The sequence below is a fragment of the Castor canadensis genome, chromosome 16, assembly GCF_047511655.1.
Source record: "Castor canadensis chromosome 16, mCasCan1.hap1v2, whole genome shotgun sequence".
NCBI lineage: Eukaryota > Metazoa > Chordata > Mammalia > Rodentia > Castoridae > Castor > Castor canadensis.
In genome coordinates, this window is record NC_133401.1 from 83,333,217 (window position 1) to 83,356,655 (window position 23,439).

Here is a 23,439-nt window from a genome sequence, read left to right on the forward strand (position 1 = left end):
ACATCCCTTTCTTAACTGAGTCTTTTTTTATTATATTCCTTCCCTCACCCCAAAGACCTTATTTTGGTGGGGGAGATGGAGAAGTCTGTCAAAAGTAGCATTTTAGAGTAAAATTTAGTTCCCAATTTTGTAGTCAACTCATGATGATAAATCTTTTTTCCAGAGCTTGTGATTATTTTAGCAAAAGCTCCCAAATAAACAACACAGTATGAGGTCTTAGGACCTCACCGTTGTAATGATGATACCTACTTTGTGCAGGAAATTGCTCTAAGAGCGCCTCGTATGACATAAATAGTAAGAGTGCCCCGACTAGACAGATGAGGAAACCGAGACACGGACTGCTGATGGATCTAGCAAGTGTCAAAACTAAGATGTGAACCAAGGCAGGGGCTCTGCTCGGAAGCTCTGAGCCATGGCCTCCAACCTGCAGGTAACGTCCAGTACTAAAAAGCCAGCGGGTGAACAGGCAAGCCATCTGGTCCCCATCCAAAAGGCCAAACGACTTGGCACTGCTGAGCTCTCTTTTCTTCCTGAGATGTTTGTGATAGGGATTCCAGCTCCCCTCAGGAGCCCACTACCTGATTTTATTATTCTAGACATCAGCAGTTCTTCTGAAGAACCAAATTAGGGTTTCTCCTGCCTGTTTTTAAGTCCCTGCTGACTTTTTTTAAACCCACCATTGAGCTGAATAAAAATGACTCATCCCTTCATGTGTTAAAAAGAAGGCAAAAATAACTTCATATACTCTTTATATTTTTTTTATAATTTAGACAAAGAAGATCTTCAAAGATTCAAAACTGTCACCTGTCCATTTCACAGATGGGGAAAGTGAGGCCAAGGCAAATGATTCTTGTCATGACACCGTAACTCATGACCCGTAATAATGGGAGACACACACTTACTTTTCATGACAGTCTTTACCGATTTAATAATTTCTCCTGACTGTCCAAACTCTTGCAATATGTGGTATATGAATAAAGATTTTCAGAAAGTAAACAGAAACGTGTTGCACAGGGCCACCACTGTGACCAACACCCCCAGAAGGGAAGAGACGCTCAACACAAACATGGCTTCCGTTCTTTCTGCATCTGGTGCCAGTCGGCTTAGAAGTTCTTAGGAAGATAGGAAGATGATAAGGTGCGATTTTTGTATTTTCTACCAAGTTCAAATCCATTCAAAGGGATCAGAGACGACCTTTATATAGCAAAGTTCAAACTCAGTCCTTTCCCATTTTAGAGATGAGAAAATGAGACTCTGACACACAAATTAACTCGCTTTTCTTGAGCGACTGTGAGTGACCCAGCTTCTCCTTCACTCTGTGGTTGCAAAGGAAACCAACCCTGGAAGTGTAGGAAAGAGGGCAGGTTCATTGTCAGGAAGAAATAAATCCTCTTTCAAAATAGCTACTTCTCAAATTTCTACGACTACAGTCCTGAAGGATGCTGAGTGTGGGCAACTGGTATTTTCAATATACACCATTTAAATAATGTAACCGAGATGTGTAATGTCACCAAGAGAGAAGTGTGGTTTCTCTGTGGCCTTAGACCCTTCCCTCGAACTCAAGGAAGGAGCCAACCAAACATTAGGTCAGAACCCAATATTAGCTTCAGGTCAAGTCTTCATTTTCTGCTGAGTTGTATTATTTATTTTGGACTGATTTTTCTTCAAGTGTCAGAGTGTATTAGAATTGTTTATATCTGAAAAGAATAATAAAAGACTACCAGGATGAAATTTGGTGCCAAATTAACCTGACCCCCACCCCCCACCCCCCACCGCCCCCTTCCCTGCTGGTAATTTTCACATCTGTCACATTCAGGGTAGTTGGAAACTTTACGTGTACTGCTCTTATTATACTTGGTCAATCAAGAGAAATCACGGAATTTTTAGATACATTGTGCCAAGATTTCATATGCCCGGGGTGCTTTAAAACCTAAGCGTCCAAACAAACGAAAAAGGAATTCCAGCTTATAGTTAAGAGGAAATGTCATTGACTTGGTGCCTCTTCTTCTTTTCCAGTGCCCTGGTCATTGAAAAACAGCAGCATAGACAGTGGCGAAGCAGAAGTTGGTCGGCGGGTGACGCAGGAGGTGCCACCAGGGGTGTTTTGGAGGTCACAGATTCACATCAGTCAGCCACAGTTCTTAAAGTTCAACATTTCCCTGGGGAAGGACGCGCTCTTTGGTGTTTACATAAGAAGGGGACTTCCACCATCCCATGCGCAGGTATGACGATGCTTGACAGTAGCACATGGACCACTTGGTGCCATTAGGAGTCCCGTGATTCAAACGCGGACAGTAGCAAGTGTTGGTGAAATGTGGAGAGATGGGAGCCGTGCACATCGCTGTTACAAATGAAAGTAGGGTGGCCACTGTGGAAACGAGTTGGACGGTCTTCAAAAAGTTAAATGCAGATTTCCTATGGGCCCCAGCCATTTCTCTCCTTGCTATATGCCCAAAGAGAAGTGAGACATTTCTTACAAAGTGCATGCCAGTATTCATAGCCAAAAAGGGAAAAAAACAACTCCCATGTGCAACAGGGAAAGGATGGATAAACAGAATGGGGCATGTGCACTCAGTTGAATATTATTCAGACGTGGAAAGGAATGAGACCTTGTTGCATGCTGTCACATCCAGGTTCTGTGAAATCACCATATTACACCACGTACAAAAGGTCACGTATCATATGGTTCTGTTTCTGTGAGTGTCTGGAATAGGGAAATCCAGAAAGACAGAAGGTAGATTAGTGGTTGGGAGGGAATTGACACTGATACTAAGAGGAATGGGATTTCTTTGGGGGACTTACAGAAATGGTCTGAAATCAAATAGCTGGGATGGTGACATAGCAGAGCAAGTATACTGAAACCATCAAGTTGTGAAATTTATGTCACTGGAATTTAACCAAAAAAAGATACCCTCCTACCTGATGGAGCCAGCTTTGCTAGACCTAGAGGTTAACACTGGTACTTCCTGTGCAGGGCTTCTGGGTACTGGGTTAACTCGTTAAGGTATCTCTAGGATTCATCCCACTGTATGTGAAAAGAGTGATAAAATATACCAAAATTCCACCAGGGCGGGGTGGGGGGGGGGCGGCATGTCTCTGTGGTGTCCCTATCTTAAGTTCCTGGGATGTCCTTGGCCCTGTAAAAGGGAGATTATTCCCGTTGTGTGGATAAGATGGCTGACGTAGTGGAGCTCATTACTTTTCTTCTCATATCTCCCTTAATTTGTCCTGGTGGAAATTTTAATGTACATGCTATTTGGCATGAATTAATACCTACCAAGTTTGATTTTCTTTCCCAATAAAAATTGTATATCCTGAGACAAATTAAGTGGCGTTTTCCTGCCTCAGTTTCCCTCAAATTCAGCAAAAAACATGAAGTACATTAGAAAAAAAAAAATCACTGAAGGGGAAACACCCATATAGCCAGTCAAAGCTGGTGTTGAAATGTGTTGGAAAGGTATTCATCTAGAAAATTCAATTGGAAGAATTTAAGGCTTTAAAACCATTGGCAAATACCAAGTCAGCTACCAGTTCCTTCCTTGTCTTTAGCTGGTGACAGACATTGCTAATCAATGTCAGCCCTTTAGCTCACTGAGCTCAGTGCACAAACGCCTCCAGCATAATTCTCACGGCAGCCACTACCAATCGACCAGTGTTGGCTCTCACGATGAAACTTACTTGCAGTCTCATCTTTATAACCTTCAGTGATCGATAGAAGGACTCGAAGGACTATTTCGTTTCTGGACATGGAGGGTTCTGTCGGGTTTTATTACATACATAGTCTGTGCTATAGGGACCAATACGTAAAGTGGATTACATGCGTCTCCTGTCCATCCATCCAGAGAAATACGTATCAGGCTAGGCAGTGATTATCCAGAGAGGAGTTAACAGAGCCCCTGAGCGAGCAGAACACCTGCTCGCAAATCACATCTGCCCTCCAGAGAGTGGCTCAGCCACAGAGAGAGGGGAACTGAGTTGGATGGGGTCCCTAGGGCCCCTCGTGCAACTTCAAGCCTGGACAGCAGGGTGCTGCCCTGGGAAGTGAGGCAGACTGTGATGTGGTCTCCTGACCTTCAGGCTCCACTGCTTCTCCTTGGCCTAAGGAGGGATTTGCAATTCTGAAATCTGCTAGCTGGCGTTACTCAGAACCAGTAACTTGCCTCTTAGGCACCTTGCCTCTCAGTGAGTTGGCTGCCAGGAGCTGTGCTGGGGAAAACATTTCTTCCCCACCTTCCTTTGCATGCTCTGGGTGGCTGTGAGCCACAGAAGAGCCAGTGATTACTGCAAGTCAAGCAGGCAACACTGCAACCCAGCGATAGTGGACCACGGGCGGAGGCGGACTGTGCCCAGCTTCCCTGCTGTGCTGACATTCAAGACTCCAATCCTCAATGACTGTCTTTTCTTCTTTTGCGGCTATACCACACTGTCCATCTCCTGCCAAGCCAGTGATTGTTCTAGTGATCGTCCTCTCAAAATAGCTCCACTCCAGGGACAGTCTCATCACACATTTCAAGGGAAGGCAAATGAATAAGTAGGTAGGGGCTGGCGTGGGCTGGGGTTTCCATCCTGCTGCCGGTGTAGGAACAAGGGTGTGTTCGGGTGGGGGGCGGCGCCAAGGAAACTCAGCGTTATTGCAGATACCCAGAAATGCACAAGACAGGTACAATTAGGGGCACGACTGGAAAACAAGAAAGGTAGGACAGCAACAACTCCATACACCTTTCATTCAGTCACTGTCACCAAAGGAATTCATGGCCATTTGATGAGCTGTGGTTCCTGGAGGAGACGGTGCTTAGTTTTTTGCAGGGATAGGTGACTAACTCATGTCTGGAGCTGCTGTAGAATATCTCATTTCTGTTGGCATATCCTATCAAGTTCTATGGGGACTGGCAGTCTAGCAAGGTGACTCATTTGAGCCAGAGAAAGAGAAAAAAAAATACCTATGTTTAAATTTTATAGAGTATCATGCTCTGACCAAGTGCCTACAAGGTTTGGTGTCCTTGTCCAAGGATATTAAATACAGAAGAAAACCCTTTTTTATCTGCTTAAATTTCCCAAGAATCAGAGTGAGTCCCAGCTGACTTTTCAAAACTAGCTTTTTTCACAAAAGATACAGAAGCAACACGGCATGGGAGTGTAAAAGTCCTAGAATTACAGGGAGAACCTCTGAACGGAGGCCCTTCTGCACGGTAACTAGGTGACCTTGAGTGTGTCCCTTCATCTGTCTTGCTTAGTCTCTTTCTAGCTGTTACTCTCCTTGCCACGTTGTTCTGATACATAACAACAATAACACAACAAAGCTAGGATGGGGAAACACTTTGTAAACTAAAGCACAACACTACCACATCACGTGCAAGTGTTTCCTTGTACTTGAGAATTGGGGACTGATGTGTGCAGGAAGATGGGTGGAACTGGACATCGCCATGTTAACAAAATAAGCCAGACTCTCAAAGACAGACGCCACAGGTTTCCTCTCATACATGACTCCTTCCAAAAAGAATGAAAGTAGAAGAGTGTCTATTTGAGAATAGGAAAGGGACCAGCAGGAGGGAGGAGGGGAGAGAAGAGAGGCTAATGAGACAGTAAATATAATCAAAGTACATTATATGTACATATGGAAATGTCATAATTAGACTCATCATTATTTTGTGTAATTAATTTACCCTCATAAAAAAAGCTGAGAACTGAGGGCATAGCTCAGTGGTAGAGCGCTTGCCTAGCATGTGTGAAACCCTGGGTTCAATCCCTACTACCACACACAAAAAAAATTCTAAGTGGCTCCTTATTAAACACTATATATAGATAAGCTATGTACAAATAGTTTAAAATTAATTTTCTAATTATTTTCCTCTTGTAGAAGAGCCAACTATGTTTTCATTGCAGAAAATTTTAGAAACAAAAAAAGAAAGTAAAAATACTCATAATTTTGAAGTATTCCCCTTTGGCTAAAAGTTAATTTATATTGTGTTTGCTATAATAAAACATATCCATTTGAGTTTTAAAAACAACCTGACCATCTCGGTGGCTTAAAATAGCAAAGGAGGTTTCTTTCTTCCTCTGTATCAGTGGCTTTCAACCAGCGCCTATTTGGACCCTCCCCAACTCCTAACCTGGGGACATTTGGCAAAGTCTGTAAATGCTGTTGGTTGTCACAACTGAGAGGAGTGTTACCGGCACCCTTCCCCCACATACGACAAAGAATTCTCCAATCTCCATGTCAACGGCCCTAGGCTGGAACCCCTGCTTCCTCCGCTCATCCTCAGTGACTGAGGACTTTGCTCAAGGTCAGCCTCCAATTCAAGGACACAGAACTGTGATGGAGCCTCTGTGTCAGGGTCAGGAACGGGACCAGCTCACCATGGGAAAGGCAGGAGAAGGTGAAGAAGTGTGCCCTGATTCCTGAAGAATTCTGTATGCTAACAATGCATCGACCTTCAGTCCTTCTCATATTAACCAAAGCGAGTCACATCCTAACATCAGTGGGACAGGAAGTACCATCAGTGACGTCCGTGGGAGGAAGAGGGACCAAAGTTATCAGTGAACAACCCTAATGACTTCCGCACAAAACACTGCGTTACCTCTGCTGGTGCTCAGTCTTCATGTGCTTCCTCAGCTGCTGTCTTAAAAAAAAGTCTGGTGGATTTTATTCATATTGCTACATTGTCCTGAAGTTACCCATTTTAGGTTCCTGCTCTTGGGTGGCATTGTGGAAGTGCCCCTACATAAAGTAGGTAATATTAGACAGATATTATTTTTAAGCTTTGTCAGTTTGAAGCTTAAATGTTCCAACAGATTTTAGTGGCACTGGGGCTTGAACTCAGGGCCTCACACTTGCCAAGCAGGAGCTCTATTGCTTCAACCACTCCACCAGCCTTTTTTTGTGAAGGTTTTTTGAGATAGGGTCTCGAGAACTATTTGTCTGGACTGGCTTTGAACCGCGATCCTCCTGATCTCTGCCTCCTGAGTAGCTAGGATTACAGGCAGGAGCCACTGGCACTCAGAACCATCACATTTTAAAGGCAGCATTTCAACACCCTGAGTTGCCCTTTTTATGACATAGTCAAGAGAAATAAAAGGCAATCACAGCCACTCTTAACCCACCATCTCCAATTCTTCTGGGGATGGTGTGAGTACAGCGGAAGCCTGGTGCATCTGAAATCCTACGACCCACATCGGGATTGCTGAAGCCTGGTTCTAGAAAGAAATAGATCAGACTGGAGAAGAAGAATCTTCAGCTACCCAGGCTACTGTGCTAGGCATCACAGCAAGTCACCAAGGCTGTTGTCACAAGCCCAGATCCTGGGTGGTTACGGCAGCGAGCAAGTCATCTTGACAGTTCATCACTGATGGCTGCTGCTGTGTCAGGCCAAGGAAAACCCTGTGCGAGAGAGAACAAGTCAATAATCGGCAAATTAGGTACATGATTAACCGGAGACAAGGAGACACACTTAAGCACGCGGGAGCCCAGCCGAGACTTCACCTCCTCCACAATCCTGGTTAGCAAATATTAAAAATGCCTGCTTTGTCACTCAGACTGATGGAGCCTGGAGCCCAGTGACTTCCAGCAGCAAGTGGGATGTGGAGGGTGGGCGCACAGCTCCAACGGCTTGGGGAAAGGGAGGTCCCAGGACTGAGTGACAGCAAGATTGAAGCAAACACTGTCCACCCCTAATTTACACCAGCTTGATTCTGTGGGGTGGGAAGCAAAACTGCATGTTAAACCTTCCACCAATAGCAGTGTTAAGAGGCCATGAATTGCCCTTTGATCATTACAGATAAATGCAAATACGGCACATTGAGCACATGTGAACCCAGATCAAATGAGCTGGGCAAACTTCCTGTTTGTCCTCATCAGCAAAATTTCCCTAATGAGAATTTTTCAAAGCAAATTTATAGACAGGGATTAGTGGTGTTCACTTTTGCTGTTTAAGAAGGATCTCTCTCTCTCTCTCTTCTCTCTCTCTCTTTCTCTCCCTTCCTCCCTCCCTCCCCCCCTCCCTCTTTCTCTCTCCTTGTCCCCATTAGTTCTTGCACATGGTATTCACAAACAGTGGTGTGACTCCCTGGGCTGCTGGCACATGGGGCTCCTGACTGTCCTGAGCACCTGGCTCTGTCACTTTGCCACTGTCTCTCCACTCTTCCGGGGTCCTGGGCTCTCTTGGACCTGTCCCGCACATGCAGCTGCAGGGTGTATGTGACACCAGGGCTGTCATCTTGCACAGTCTCCTCAAAGCCCTTTGTAGGAGCCCCTAAGGACAGGATTAATTTCATTTTGGAGGGTGGCATGTTTGGCAGGCATGTGTTTTTGAACCTTTCTCTCCTGAAGGCCTTGAGGTCCAGAGAAAGATCTTGTGGGAATAATCAGATCCTTCTCTGTTGGATTTCTCTGGAAAGGTCTTCCTTGGGAGACCCTGTATAACCGTCTGGCGTCATCCTAATGCCCACCTGGGCAGATAGGAGGAAATCCACAGAATGCTTGACTTTGATGGGAGAGCTGGTGTGGACGGGGTGCACAAGGAGGATCCCGAACACTTTTCAAGGCATGCAGTGCTGAGGTTCATGGACAGAAAGACAGGAAGAAAGGAAGGAAATGAACAGGGCAGGTCAGAAGGGAGAAAATATAGACCACGAAGAGCACTGGTGGAACCCTAAGTTAGGAGTTGGTAAGTTTTCTAAGCAAAGTGCATTTGTCTTCAAGTGATATCTTCTACAGAATCCCGGATGTAACAGAGGTCAAAGTGACCATTTCATCAGCATAAATAGAACTTATAGTTAAATCCACATGTGTTACTGTAATGTGATATTGTGTGCATGTGTTTATGCAGGCGTGTGTGCAGATGCACAGTGATCCCTCGGTACCTAAGGGGACTGCTTCCAAAATTGCAAAACCTTCCACACTCAAATCCCTTGTGTAAAATGGCCCAGTGTTTGCAGCTAACCTTCGCACATTCTCCCAATTACTTTAAATCATCTGTAGAACACTTAAAACACTTATAACCCTAATACAACGTAGCTGCTTTGTAAAAAGTTGTCTAAAAACAACTTGTGCATAATATTGTCTAGAAAATAATGGCAGAAAAAAGTCTGTACGTGTTCAGCTCAGATGCAAGTTCTTTGCAAATATTTGCAATCTTCAGTTGATTGAATCCATGGGTGTAGAACCCATGGACACTGAGGTGTGACTTTATATATGGATATATATCCAGAGAGAGACAGAGTACACTGGTGAGGGGGTCCCCAGGAAAAGGAGAGGAGACTAGGAGGGGGAATTGGGCTTTAGAAGTACATACTCCATCTATAATAAAATATTAAAGATAAAAAAAGAGAGGGGGGGTGATATCAACATATGTGCAAGTGTGGATAAGTCATGCTAAAACCCCTTACTACGTACTGTTTAATAAATGCCAATAAAAATATTCTACTATCCTTTAAATAAATAAACGTAATTAAAACCCCAGACACACACAGTCATGGCGGGGGGTAATGGAGGGGGTGAGAGAGAGAGAGAAAATAAATATGACAAAATCTTAGCATTTATTCATTTGAGTTGCTGAAATACAAGCACTTGTTACCATATTCTTTATGCTCCTCTCAGTTCTGTTCTCTCTCTCTCTCTCTCTCTCTCTCTCTCTCTCCTCTCTCTTTCTCTCTCTCACAAAAATGACTTCATGACCCAGTGAAGTCTATTTTGAGTCAAACAAGCCTTGGGAGGAGGTCAATAGTGACTGATCTCAATCACCCTGAAGATGCAATTGATTTATGTACTTGGTTTTCCTTGCACACTTTTGAGAAAAGTCACAATGAACATATTTGAGTAGTTGTGAACAGCAGCAGCATTTTTCTTTAATCATTTCCCTTACAGGCTGTGGGCATTCTTCAATTAAATTGTTCCACAAGCTTGAAAGAGAAGTGAGAGAAATAATTGTTTCAAGGTTAAATCACTTAAAATAAGTAACAACTGCTCACACCCTTGCCTTAGCTATAAACGTGGAGGAATCTCTCCCTCCAGCTTTGGAACTATCCTTTAAAAAGAAAAATTCAAGCCAGGCTCTGGTGGCTCAACTGTAATCCTAGCTACTTGGGAGGCTGAGATCAGGAGGACTGAGATTTGAGGCCAGCCCAGAAAATGGTTTACAAGACCCCATCCCCAAAATAACCACAGCAAAATGGACTAGAGGTGTGGCTCAAACTATAGAGCGCCTTCTTTGCAAGAATGAAGCTGTGAGTTCAAATCCCAGGGGGAAAAGGAAAAGAAAAACACATTTGCCAAGTGCATGGTGCACACCTGCAATCCCAGCACTTAGGAGGCAGAGGCAGGAGGACAGCCAGCCCGAACTACGTAACAAGGCCCTGTGTCAAACAAGAAAAAAAAGAAATCTCTATTTTAGGACCTGTGACATACTCATTTGGGTTCTACTCCTGGTTTTGCATCCAGACTCAGCTGTGCCTCTGCTCTGCCTGCATTTGCTCAAACACGATCTTCCAGAGTCACCTCTGCGTGACGCTGTCTGAACAGACGCACATCAGCCAGAGTCACGGAAAGCCCGGCACACAGCCCTCAGCTTCCCGCTAAATGACAGTCACAGCAGTCCAGATCTACGATCAGAGATGGTAGGAAGAGCTTTGTTACAAGATCTTCACAAAAATTAAGGGCTTCTAAAATGTTCAAGATGCTTAGTGGGGAAGCAGCTCGCCTGGTGTTAGAAGACAACTCTGTTCACTGCTCAAATGATCACAAGACAATGATGTCACTCGGAGTCCCCTCCCGTCTCACGCTCGTGCTGCTACCCTCTTGTCAAAATAACAGCTGGCAGCATTCCTGAGGACCACGCCGCTTGGCTTTTTCACGGCAGTCCTGTGATGTAGTTTCTATTAGTAGTACCCTGTTTTGTAGATGGAAGAACTGAGGCAGAGTTTGGGGCCAGGAAGCTGCGATGTAGTGGACACAGCCATCTCTGCCCTCCTGTCCAGTTGCTCCATCATTTCTATGAGGCCTAAAATACAACATACAGTGACCCCGTTGTTCATGGAGTGAAGTCACAGCTCCTGCCCAAACCAGGAGTTTCATGAGGTCCATGAAAGTAGTTCTGGGGATTTTCCTGCGTGCATCAAAGCAGAGAAAATTAACAGAAAAGTGATGGGATTGGCACCCCAGGAAAAGACAAAGCGGTCCCCCGGGAAGTTGGAAGGAGACATTCACACTGTGCTTGCAGGAATGTCCGTTTAGTTCACGTTAGGCCAGCCAAACTGAAGTGAGGTGGCCTTGTTCGTGGCTGCTTCATCAATTATGTTTTTGGTTTGGTTTTTTTTTTTTTTTTGGTGGGGGGGGTTGGTAGTACTGGGGTTTGAACTCGGGACCTCATGCTTGCTAGGCAGGCACTCTACCACTTGAGCCACTCCGTCAGCCCTTAAGAAGCAGTAATGTCTGTCTCTTGACATCTCTGGAAACAGGGTGTCCAGCAACTGATGAGGTAGAGCTGGGATGAGATGTCGGGTGTCACATTTTTGTGTACCTGTGGAAACTCAGTGTTCATTCCAACACCTAGAGTATGGTTGCAAATATAACCTGACTCTTCCTAAATGTGACATAAGTCAGGTCGTGCACTAGCTTCCTTTGCAGGATAAAGCCCTGATTCTACAGTTTCCATCTGTTAAAATAGTCTCTGTTAATTGGCCTCTTACTCATTCCAGAAATCCTCAGTGAACCAAGTCCTGCTGCATACGAAAAGTCAGTGTGGGGTTTAGCTATCATTTTTAAGATATGTAAACACATGATTTAAAAATAACATTTGCATAAGCCTTCTGTGGACCGCCTATGCAGCTGTGCTAGACATAGGACTGTGGTCCAGTCCCAACCGTCTGGTCTTGCGTGGCAACTTCCAGTGCTTCCCAGCTGTGTGGCCTTGGGCAAGTCGATCAGCATCTCTGTGCTCGTCTATAAAATGGTGATGATAATATCAGGTGCTCGTAACAGTACCGTGAGGTGTAAATGAGAAAAATGTTATAAAATGCTGAGAATAGGATGGTATGAACCGTTATCATGTTTGGCAAAGCCTCCTTGACACAAACCCTCAAACACATTTAACTGCTATTTGGAAGATAATTTTGATTTGTGTTTTTCCCATTATAAACTAATATATGATATTTTGAGGAAAGATGAAAACGTGAACATTTTAGTACGTTTTCCAGGTTTCTATCCCATAGAGTAATCATTTTTAAAACCATTCATGTCACTTTCACCTCAACTCTTTGCCTAATAATAACAAGGGGAAAACCTTTCCAAATCTGAACATTGTTCCACAAAAGCATTTTAAATGCTTCAAGAGCAGTCTACACTAAAACAATCAAATAAAACATGTTCAGTCCTCCTTTTGCAATAATCTAAGTCATTCTCCAGTAAGTATCTTTGCAGGTAGAAGTACATGTACTTTTTAATAATCTCCTTATGATCAATTGCAAGAGTGGAATTATTATCGCCAAAGATTTGCAGCTCCTCAGCCTTTGGAACCATCACAATAGCCGTGAGAATGGCTAACACTGACTAAACGTTGACCACGAGCCAGACCAGGCTCCCCTGGCCTCAGAGGAAGCTCCCTGTTTTATGCACCATTTGGGGCTGAGAAAGCAGCCACCCACCCTCTGCCCAAAGTCACAGGGCTCCCTGGCAAAAGGCTTGGGCGGTGCATTGAGAGAAGCCAGCCCGTGCCCGCTGCTCTGCCCCTCCTTAGGGCTGGGCGGCCAGTTTGGGACTGGACATACGCCCGCTTTGCCCCCTCTCCTTGGTGATAGGTTTGATAGAGTTTCTCAACCAGCCCACGTGGACCCTCCTAGTGATCCCAGGAGGGCAAGGAGCCAAATGTGACATTTTTGATGAACCGTTGGCTAAAGACAATTAAATGGGAAGGTGCAGTAAATAAGAAATCACATCAGCAGGCAGCAAGAGCGGTAACAAGTCCATCCCTCTGGCCTCCCGGTGCAGCCTTTGTGCGTCCTGGGAGACCATGAGATGCCCATCAGTTTCATGATCTTGACCCCAAGGCTTGCAGGGGGCCACACTGAGCCTCCCTTATCTTCAGAGCACTGTCTTCCACTCTGCTCCTAGGCTGGACGGGCTCAAAAGGCAGCATAATGACAGCATGACCTTGTGGGAAGATGAAATAGGTAATCAGCCCACTTGTGGACTCGGCCGCTGCTCATTCAGCGCAGACACAGAGCTAAAAGGCGTCCCCTCCGCTGGGAGGAGGTAGGCACCCGACAAGTTGAGAAGTGACAGCAGCATCAAGTAGACCGGGATCCTGAGACCCAGCCCGGGGCACAGGAGAACAGACACTCTGCAGTCATCCTGGGCTGGGTTCAAGTCTTTCCTTCACTGTGTTTTAGCTGACGTGTCCATGAGTGAAACACTCAAGGTCAGTTTTACCATCTGTAAACCAAACATCAAGTTGTCATGAGAACAAATGAGATAACGCCGAGCAAATGGTAAGCACCCCTCAGAGATGAATCCATCAATCTAGCTGGTCCACGGCCCTCCCGGCTCGCTGTCAGGTAACCTAGCAACGGGGGGCTCAGGGAGGCTGGCCAGGCCCCTGGCCGAAGCCAGAGCGGATGTGCAAATAGAGCTCACTGCTCCTTAAGGCTGCAGATTACAATCTCAGGACCCTCCACCTCAGCCGGGGGGAACCCCCCCATTTTCTTACAAACGTGAGCTGGCAGGGGTCCTCAAACCTCTCCTGACCCCGCTGCAGCCCAACAGGGCTGTGTGGGGATGAGCAGGGGGTGGACAGTGTGCCTCTTGCTAGCTCTGGGCTCTTGTCTGTTTCTTAAAGCCAATGTCATATGTCATTTGTGCTGTGCATGACACAGTCAACGAATGTAGCCATTAGTACCCCAAAGGGTTGGGTGGAGGAGATATGAGAGTATCAGTGTACGCACCATTTGTCATGCATGAGGGTTACAGGATGGCTTCTTAGAGGGCAAGCTAAGCAGAAGGAAGTCAAGGTGCCCCTCGTCCTGTGCGCCGGGTTGCAGTGTCACAGTGATTGTCTCAGCCTGGGTGGACCCAGGCCCTCTCACATGCTGCGCAAGTACTCTACCACTAAGCTACATCCCAGCACTATTGTCCTCTTTTTAGACACCGTGCTGTTCTCTGGCCTCAACGTAGCACCCAGGACATGGCTTTTCCTTTCCGACTTGGCTCTCGCGGGTGAGGAGTGATGGAGTCAGGGCAGCCCCTCTGGAGGCCTCATGGCTGTGCCTCCATGTTGAGTTGGTGCAAATTTCTAGCTGGGCATTTACCCCAGCTAGGAACACATGGTCAATAAAAGGAAAAGGTGTCCAAACACCATAAAGCTCCAAGTCACCCTTCGACCTGGGAGCATACACTCTTTGGTGCTTCCAGAAAGACCTGCAAAGTGACCACACTGACAGTCTTCAGCCACTTCTTCCTGGCCTCAGAAATTCCATGCAAGAGGGCTGACATTTTCAAAAGAGGTGCCATCTTTAGATAGACTCCTCCCTCTGTCAGAGGCAGAACATGATGAATTCAGCCAACATTCAGTGAGCACCTACTGTGTGCCACGTGTCAAAGGACTATAGCAGTGGCCAAGACAGAACTGGCCCTGCTCTTGAGCGGTAGTGGGCACTGGCACAGGTGCCAGTGAATTCCCAGGAATGGAGTTCCCAGGCCACCCACCAGGAAACACACCGTCCCTGCCTTGCCCTGGCCTGGCCTTGTCACTGAGTCAACTCTGAGAAGGAGGGCCACTGGGATGTGAGGTGACTTATCCTTTGGAAAGTTACTTTATCCTTCTTTCTATGCATTTTTCACCCCTCCACACTACATTCAAAATATATTCCTTCTAAAGAAAAGAAGAGAAAGCACAAAATGTATTCCTTTGGAACGTAAAAACTACAGTTTTCTGCTTGGGGGAGGACATCTTGGCAGAGCCTCTAATCTGCTTATCTTTAACCAGCAAGCCACCAAAGCCCTGCCAACCCCAGAGGGCTTCACAGGAGGCAGAAGTGGGAAACACTCCAGGTCAGAAGCTGTCTTCTTGTCCCAAAAAAGAGCTTTGGTTTCATCTTTGATACCCCTCCATCAGAGCATGTGTGTCTAAACACCCTGCACTGGTCTCGAGTAGACGGAGAGGGAAATGGGTGTTCTAGAAATTGAGCCCAGAAAGGTGTCTGCAGTGCCCTGTGACACCCAGCAGGGTGTTCTCCTATAAGCCTGTCCACAGGAGGTGCTCAGTAAACATGATACAAATTCGTGTCCCTGGCCTGCAGCCTGGGTGACCAACAGTCTCCTCCTCAGCTGTGGGCCAACACTGCACCCACCCACTGGCTCCCACCCAGCCCCACCCCACTCACTCTGCATCAATCACCTTCCACCACTGTGACCAACACTGGAGAAAACTCACCTTACATAGACAAAAAGATTTATTTGGGCTCATGGCTTTGGAGGTGTCAGTTCATGACAGGTGGGTCTGTGTTGGCCAAGAGCAAGTGTCAGAGCAAAGCCATCCACCTCGTGGCCAGGGATAAAAAATTTAACAAGGAAGTAGAAAGGGCTGGGGCCCATTGTCCTGTTCAAGAGCACGGTGACCTAAAGACCCCAGACCCCACTTCTTAGCGTTTCCCGCACCTCCCAATGGCGGTGAGCTGGGGGCTGAGCCTCTAACACCTAGACCCAAACTGCAGCACCCCGCTTTCTGCAGTGGGTGCCCCCTCTTCTGGAATGTTTGTGCCCCCAGAGTGTCACGTGGCTCCTTCCTTCCTTTGGTCCAGCCTCTGTCTTCCGTGAGCCCTTTCCTGACCTGTGACCGTCCACGTGAGGCCTCTCCTCCACACTGTCCTCTTACTCTGGTTTAGTTTTATTACGTCCATGTGGGTGGGACTTACTGACTTTAATTAACGTAGTAGTAAACTGAAAACCCCCAGTGCTCTGTGTGGTAACGAGCGCTTTGATTCCTACAATTTGAGGTCTGTTCCCATCCGAGGAAAGACCACCTTAGTCCTGGTGCAGGTCACTGTGCGCCCCGCAAGACCCCAGCCCCTGCCCTGGGCCCCCCCACCCCCAGCCCCCACGCATCTGCAGCCTCAATGGCTTTGTCGGACCTAGACTTTCATCTACAGGGAGTCCCTGGGCCGGGTGTCAGTGACACGCTCCATGTGCTGTGTGTCCGTGACTCGTTCTTTTCGTTCCTAGGTAGAGTTCCCGTTATATGGCCATGCAGTGGGTGTCTGCATGGCCAACACTGAACTTAGGCATACGGTGTGTTTTCCTGTTACATCCCTTTCACTTTTAGAGGGCGGCACTGGGGTTTAAACTCAGGGCTAGGCAGGTGCTCTCCCACTTGAGCCACACTTCTTTTTGTTTTATTTTTCAGATAGGGTCTCACGTTTTAGCTCAGACCACGATTGATCCTCCTACCAATGCCTCCAGCATAGCTGGAATTACTGAAATGAACCACTGTGCTCAGCTTGTTTGTTGAGATGGAGTCTTGCTAACTTTTGCCCAGATTGGCCTTAAACCACAATCTCTGTCTTCCAAGTAGCTGGGATTATAAGTGTGAGCCACCATGCCTGGCTGATATTTTTTTTTAACTTTATCCAAATAGCCTCCAGTATTTCATAGTCCCCAAAATAAAGACTTACTGCTTACACTGTGATTTTCTAAATATATTTGTTATCCATCACTAAAGCACATTTCTTTTTTTCTTTTATTATTCATATGTGCATACAAGGCTTGGTTCATTTCTCCCCCCTGCCCCCACCCCCTCCCTTACCACCCACCCCACCCCCTCCCGCTCCCCCCAACCCCTTCAATACCCAGCAGAAACTATTTTGCCCTTATCTCTAATTTTGTTGTAGAGAGAGTATAAGCAATAATAGGAAGGAACAAGGGGTTTTGCTGGTTGAGATAAGGATAGCTATACAGGGCATTGACTCACATTGATTTCCTGTGCGTGGGTGTTACCTTCTAGGTTAATTCTTTTTGATCTAACCTTTTCTCTAGTTCCTGGTCCCCTTTTCCTATTGGCCTCAGTTGCTTTAAGGTATCTGCTTTAGTTTCTCTGCGTTAAGGGCAACAAATGCTAGCTAGTTTTTTAGGTGTCTTACCTATCCTCACCCCTCCCTTGTGTGCTCTCGCTTTTATCATGTGCTCATAGTCCAATCCCCTTGTTGTGTTTGCCCTTGATCTAATGTTCACATATGAGGGAGAACATACGATTTTTGGTCTTTTGGGCCAGGCTAACCTCACTCAGAATGATGTTCTCCAATTCCATCCATTTACCAGCGAATGATAACATTTTGTTCTTCTTCATGGCTGCATAGAATTCCATTGTGTATAGATACCACATTTTCTTAATCCATTCGTCAGTGCTGGGGCATCTTGGCTGTTTCCATAACTTGGCTATTGTGAATAGTGCCGCAATAAACATGGGTGTGCAGGTGCCTCTGGAGTAACCTGTGTCACAGTCTTTTGGGTATATCCCCAAGAGTGGTATTGCTGGATCAAATGGTTAAAGCACATTTCTTAACCCTAATTCCTTTTAGTCCCAGCAACAAGGAGAAGTTAGAGATACTTTAAATAGCTGAAGAGCATTCATCAACTCAGCGAGCATTTCTTGAGCACCACGGTGACGAGCCCTGTGTTACAGTCACCTATGACACGGTTTACTTTGTAAACCAGTCACAGGCGGCCTGACCAAAGCCTGATAACAAACTAGAGCAGTGCCCGTAGTAAAAGGCTGCTCCCTGTCTCCTAAAAGAGTCAAGACAAAGGTTCACATTTTCAGACCACAGTTGACCACAGAGAGAGAGACCACAGGGTAGGGGCACCTCTGCCCCTCGCCAGCAGGTGAGCATTGGATGGTCTGATTTGCTGCAGACAAATCTCCCTCTTCACTCCCCAACATTTTCTTCTCCCTTGGTAATGTCAGCTCCAGGAATGCAGAAGGTGCATCCGTGTCATTCCCTGCTGGGGCCAGGCACAAAGTGAATGCTCAGTGTTTGTTGACTGATTGACTGTTTTTACATTCAATTTCCCCTTGTAACATAAAAAAGGGTGACAGTCAGGCTTAGAGTTGTGCTTCAGACCTTTCTGTTCTATGAACCCTGATTCAGGAATTATTAGGCAAATACACACACGCACACACACACACACACTCACACACGCACACACACACGCACACACACACTCACACACACACTCACACGCACACACACTCACGCACGCACACACACTCACACACGCACACACGCACACACACGCGCACGCACACTCACACACACGCACGCGCACACTCACACACTCACACACACACGCACACGCACGCACACACACACACACGCACGCACACGCACACGCACACACGCACACACACACAAGTGAGACAGGCCACTGCCCTATACCAGCTGCCGGTTTGCTGGTCATACTGAATGGCCCATGTGCACTGGACTAAGGGTGAGCTCTCTGAAGCTGGCCATTGGATATCAATCTCAGCCCCACCCCTCTCCAACTTGCAGACCAGTTGTACAGTCTCCCCGTGCCTCAGTTTCCCCATATGCAAAATGGGATCAATTTACACTCAGTAGGGTTTTATGAGCACCAAATCAGATAGTCCATGTGGGTCAATTAAATTGTTAAAGATTAGCTCACAGCATCATCTGAGCAGTTAACAAAAAAACAAGATCAAGGTACATAGTGTTTACTAGAATTTCTAAAACTTTGTTTCAGTTATTTGTACTTCTAGGATCGAGCCCAGGGCCTCGTGCATACAAGGCAAGTGCTCTTCTACTGAGCTATGGCCCTAGCCCTATTAAAATATTTCCTAAAAAGGTTGTGTCCTATGGCCAGTGTGGTGGTGCACACCTGCAATCCCAGCAACAAAGGAGGCGTGGTTAGGAGGATCTCAGTCTGAGGCCAGCCTGCGGCAAAAATACAAGACCCTATCTGAAAAATAACTGAAGTAAAAAGGGCTGGAGGAGTGGCTCAAGTGGTACAGCACCTGCCTAGCAAGCACAAGGCCCTGAGTTCAAGCCCCGGTATCCCCAAGGGGTTACACTCTGTAAGGGGTTGTGTCACTGGGCTAGGTTGTGACTCAGTAGCAAAGCCTGCGCCTAGCATGCGTGAGGTCCTGGACTCAATCCCCAACACCAAAAAAAAAAAAAAAAAGAAGAAGCAGTAGTTGCTACAGATTTAATTTCCATCCATTCAGGCAGGCTCTCCCGGAAGTGCCCCCTCGGTCCGAGGCACGGTGTGGGGGGGACGGACACAACACTCTTCAGGGTGGGGGGACGACACTCTTCAGGGTTCGTATCCAAGAAGAAGGAGTTGAACTGTAACTCAGTAGATAAGTAACCCGTCTTTTCAGAGTTCTGAATTGCTGCTGAGGATAAAAAGAAGTGACAGGCGTGTCTTAGAAGGGATGGTTGTGATGTGTAGACAAAGGCAGGATTGAGAAGCAGCAGGCAGCCGTGAGAGCAGGAGAGACAGGCCAGGAGGAGAGAGCAGTAGGTGCAAAGGCCCTGAGGCTGGAATGTGTTGTCTCCAGGAAGAGAGAGAGCAGTGTGGCTAGAACACAGGGAGAGAGGGTCTTGGAGAGTGGGGAAGGAAATGGCTCTCAGAGAAGCTTCCATTCCAGGGACACACAACTCCCAGCAAAACCACCAGACCTTTCCTCCCTGTCCCTATTATGCCCACATCTGACCCTAGCCCCTTCCTGCCTGCTGTCTGCTCTGGACATCTTAAAGGGATCCACACACCAGGCCAGGCACCAGCAAGGTCCTTAGAAAACTTGTAGTGACCTCCCATCCTTGTTACAAATGGTGCAAAGCCAAGTTCAAGACCTTGCTTGGCTGCCAGCCATGCTCCCTGGCAAGGGGTGCATTCCCTAACTTGGCTATCAGGCATTGTCCTCTCCTGAGAGGGGTTTTATGGGAGGGTGAGAAGGTAGGACACAGGCCAGCATTTGCCACCCCACTATGCATACCAGTCCCCCACCCCAAATAAGCACTTTTTTCCCATGCTACCTTTTTCCGCCATTGCAAAAAGACACAGAATGAAAGAATCAGAAATGGGGGGATTCCTGGTTTTCAGACCCGGGATCAGGTCCCCTCCTTCTCTGATGAACTTGACACTTCCCTGCAGGCCTGGCCCACCGAGAGGCTGTGTCTGAACAGCAACCATGGTCTCTGCAGCCTTGGGGCTCCTTGTCATGGTGACTGAACCCCAGCTGTATTCAGTCACTCCGCTCTGCAGGCAGGAGCTAAGCAGCAGCCTGACAAGAAGGACGGGCCCCGGGTAGGACTACCAGCCTCATGTCACCCCTCAATCTTCCCCTAGCCCGCAGTCTTTTTGGATGTGCTGGCCTTGACAAGGGCTCGGATTGCTCATGGTGCCCTGGGCCTGGACGTAGGGGAGACCAGAAACACAAGGGCCCTGAGTGACTGGGAGCACTGAGTCCTTCCTGCCGGTGACAGATGTGGCTACCAGCAGTCCTGGTCACAGCATTGCTTCCCACAATCACACTGACTGCCTGTGCCCTGCCGCCCACGCCACAGTCAACTCCAGACATGGAGGCCAGGAGGCGGTTGGCGCAGCTAGGGGGTGACCAGCCCTCCGTGGGAAATGTCACCATTTATTGCTTTCCTGGTCCACATTCTCCCTCCGTGAGCAGTTGATCGTCAGAGCAGTAAAGCCATTCTCCCTGTTTCCCAGGGTCCTGGACCAGGATGTAATAACATCTTCCTGAAGGGCAATGAGTCTGTCTTTAACCTTGCCCTCTCTGGCAGGTGTACATGGCTGGGGCTTCCAGAAGCCTCTCTGTGTGGGCAAGTGACAGGCCCTGCTCCATGGGCCAGCACCCAGTCTCTCCTCCAGCTCCTCAGGAAGTCCGAAGTTATCTTAGTTACTGTTCCTCCTTGCGTGCTGCCAAGAAGTGAGGCGATTTATAATTGGATCAGGAAAATATTTGCTGTGCTTTCTTTCTTTGCCTCCCAAGTGCTCATAAAAGTTGTGTTTTCGTGCCACTTTGGGCATGACTGATGACTTAGGAAGACAGTGGCACATTGCATGCCAGCTGGGGTTATTCCTCCAAGGCCAGAGGACAGAGAGAACTTGGAGGGGGGAAGTGTGTATTCTGTGTTATTTTGCACCCCCTACACACACCCAGGTGGCTGAAAAACAGACAAGCAGTTCAAAGAAACAGACTCCCCTACAGCCAGCCTGGCACAGATACGCCCTTCTAGTGGGATTCACCCATAAGCCTTCTTGCGCCTTCCAGGGCGTCTGGAGGCCTGTTAGTGAGAATGTGCCATGGCACAGACTTTGTAGCCAACAGCCTGGCCTGTGCCCTGAGCAGCCTGCATCCTGGGCTGAGCACCGTGAGGTTCTGGAACAAAGGCCTCTGTCCTCGGCCTGAGCTAAACCATGAGACAGGGACTCTGGCCAGGGCTGGGCTTTGGATATGGTGGTCTTCTGGTGTCAGACAGTCTGCCAAGCAAGCTGGTCAGCCTACGTTGGAGGCTCCTGGGATCCAGATGTCCTCACCACACACCAACCTCGCACTGGCTCCTGGTCTCCCTGCCCTAGAGTGTGGGTGATCCTCCCCATCCCTCACCCTTCCCCGAGTCACCGCAGCAGTGAGTGACTGACCTGAAGCCACCTGGGCTGTGTGAGCTGCAAGGAGGAAAAGCACCTGTCCATTCCGACGTGCTACTGAGACAGGAAGAGGACAGTGCCCCTGGGAAAACTGGGATCAATGCCCTGTGTGTAACAGAGCTGGGATTTCACCCGTGGGAGACAATGCCAAGTCCTCCTGGGTGACTCTCCCTTCTGTCTGACAAGCAATGAAAATCATGCTGGAACTTGCTGAGATGTTGGGGTGTGGACTGGGAAGGAAGAGAGGCCTGGAGTCAGGGAGTCTGTGATGAGCAGTGCTGAACCCCCGGTCTCATCTGTCAGAGACTTCATGTAGCGGGCGTTCACAGATCACGCATGGCACAAGTTCAAGCTCTCCAAGTGCTGATTGTAGCCCCCTCCGGGCCACTCCTGGCTCGTGGTTCCGCTGTCCTGGACTTGAAGGTGCCCTGGCACCCTGTAGGTAGGTAGGCATAGAAGTAGAGACCCCAAAGGATTGTGCAGGTCATGTGATGGCAGAGCCTGGAAGTAACAGAACCCCAAAGCCTCGGTTCTGTTTCCACAGCAGCAGCATTGACCCGCCTAGCTACAAAAGGGCCGCAAAGGCACCGGACTGTGATGTGGGCAACACTTACAATCCCAACCTCAGAGGTCACTAAGGAACAGTGTCAAGGGAGGAGAGGGAAGGGGACAAGAGAAGGAACTGTTGGGTCTCGTGCCATTGAGAGTTGGGAAGGAGATGTCAGAGGCCTTCTGTAGGCACGTGTCAAATCTTGATGCTGGATATGAACTTGCAAACACCTCAGTCCACAGCCTCCCCAACACCACAGTCTGCCTGGTTGGTACAGGATTCCAGGTTGCTGACTGCAACCTTACCCCTTCCTCCCCATTCAAGATGGCACTTGGAAAAAAGGAAGCAAGAGTGATTATTATTAGAGACAAAACCTTCAATGCATCCCGGATTTAGTTTCCTCTCTGTGGAGTTCACTTGCAGATCTGTTATTTCATTCATCTAATTTTTAACAAATATTTATTGATCAGATCCTGCTGCAGGTGAATCTGATACCACAGTGACCATGGTGATAGCTGAAACTGCCAAGGAGTGTTTCCCACATAGAAAGTACTGAGTACTCTGGATACTTCCCACGTACTGACTCCTTTAATTCCTGCAGGGCCTTTTGAGCTGGTATTCCTATCCCCGTTTTAGAGATCAGAAGACAGAGGCACGGCTGAGATGAGACCCAAGCCCAGGAGTGCTGGCTCTGAGGTCCTCACCCTGAGCCACTCCAGCGCACACAGCGCTGCAGTTGGTGTTCTTCACGTCCAGTGTGGGCGTGAAAATAGCTCGATCATTTCTGGGGCTGAAACGAGGCTGGGAAACGATAAAGTGCAATTGGGGTACAGGACCGAGACCCATCCTACCCCTCCTCCTGTCCCCTGCCTTGCTTCAGAAGCCGTGGCTGGCGGAGTCTTCCTTAATTGGAAACTGCCCTCCAAGCCTCTGCAGATGGACTCAGGAGTCAAATAGATGTCCAGCATCCAGGCTGAAAAATGCCTTCTTCGGAGGAATTTGATTGGCTGGACCACAAGCACTGCCCCCCCGCCCCCCGCCCAGTCGTCCTGCACCTTCCTGTGTCCCTCCCTGGCCAGTCCATCTGGTGAGAGATGATAAATGTCCACGTTAGTCGTGAGCGATGGCCCCAGAAAAGTAATCGCCTTCCCCAGCTGTTCCTCGTGGGTGTGATCACTTGGATCCCAAATGAAGTCCTTTCTCACCTGGGCCCCCTGGAAGC

The 23,439-nt window shown here is 47.7% G+C and overlaps 1 protein-coding gene across 23 annotated transcripts in view; it reads left to right on the top strand.

Moving 5' to 3' along the window:
• Tenm2 (teneurin transmembrane protein 2) overlaps positions 1-23,439 on the top strand; it is a 1,177,215-nt gene that overhangs the window by 998,934 nt on the left and 154,842 nt on the right. For all 23 annotated transcript variants that reach the window (XM_074057721.1, XM_074057728.1, XM_074057729.1 and 20 more), the window contains one exon: positions 2,017-2,222. In XM_074057721.1, the coding sequence (XP_073913822.1) occupies positions 2,017-2,222 (206 nt within the window). The remainder of the gene's footprint in view (positions 1-2,016; positions 2,223-23,439) is intronic.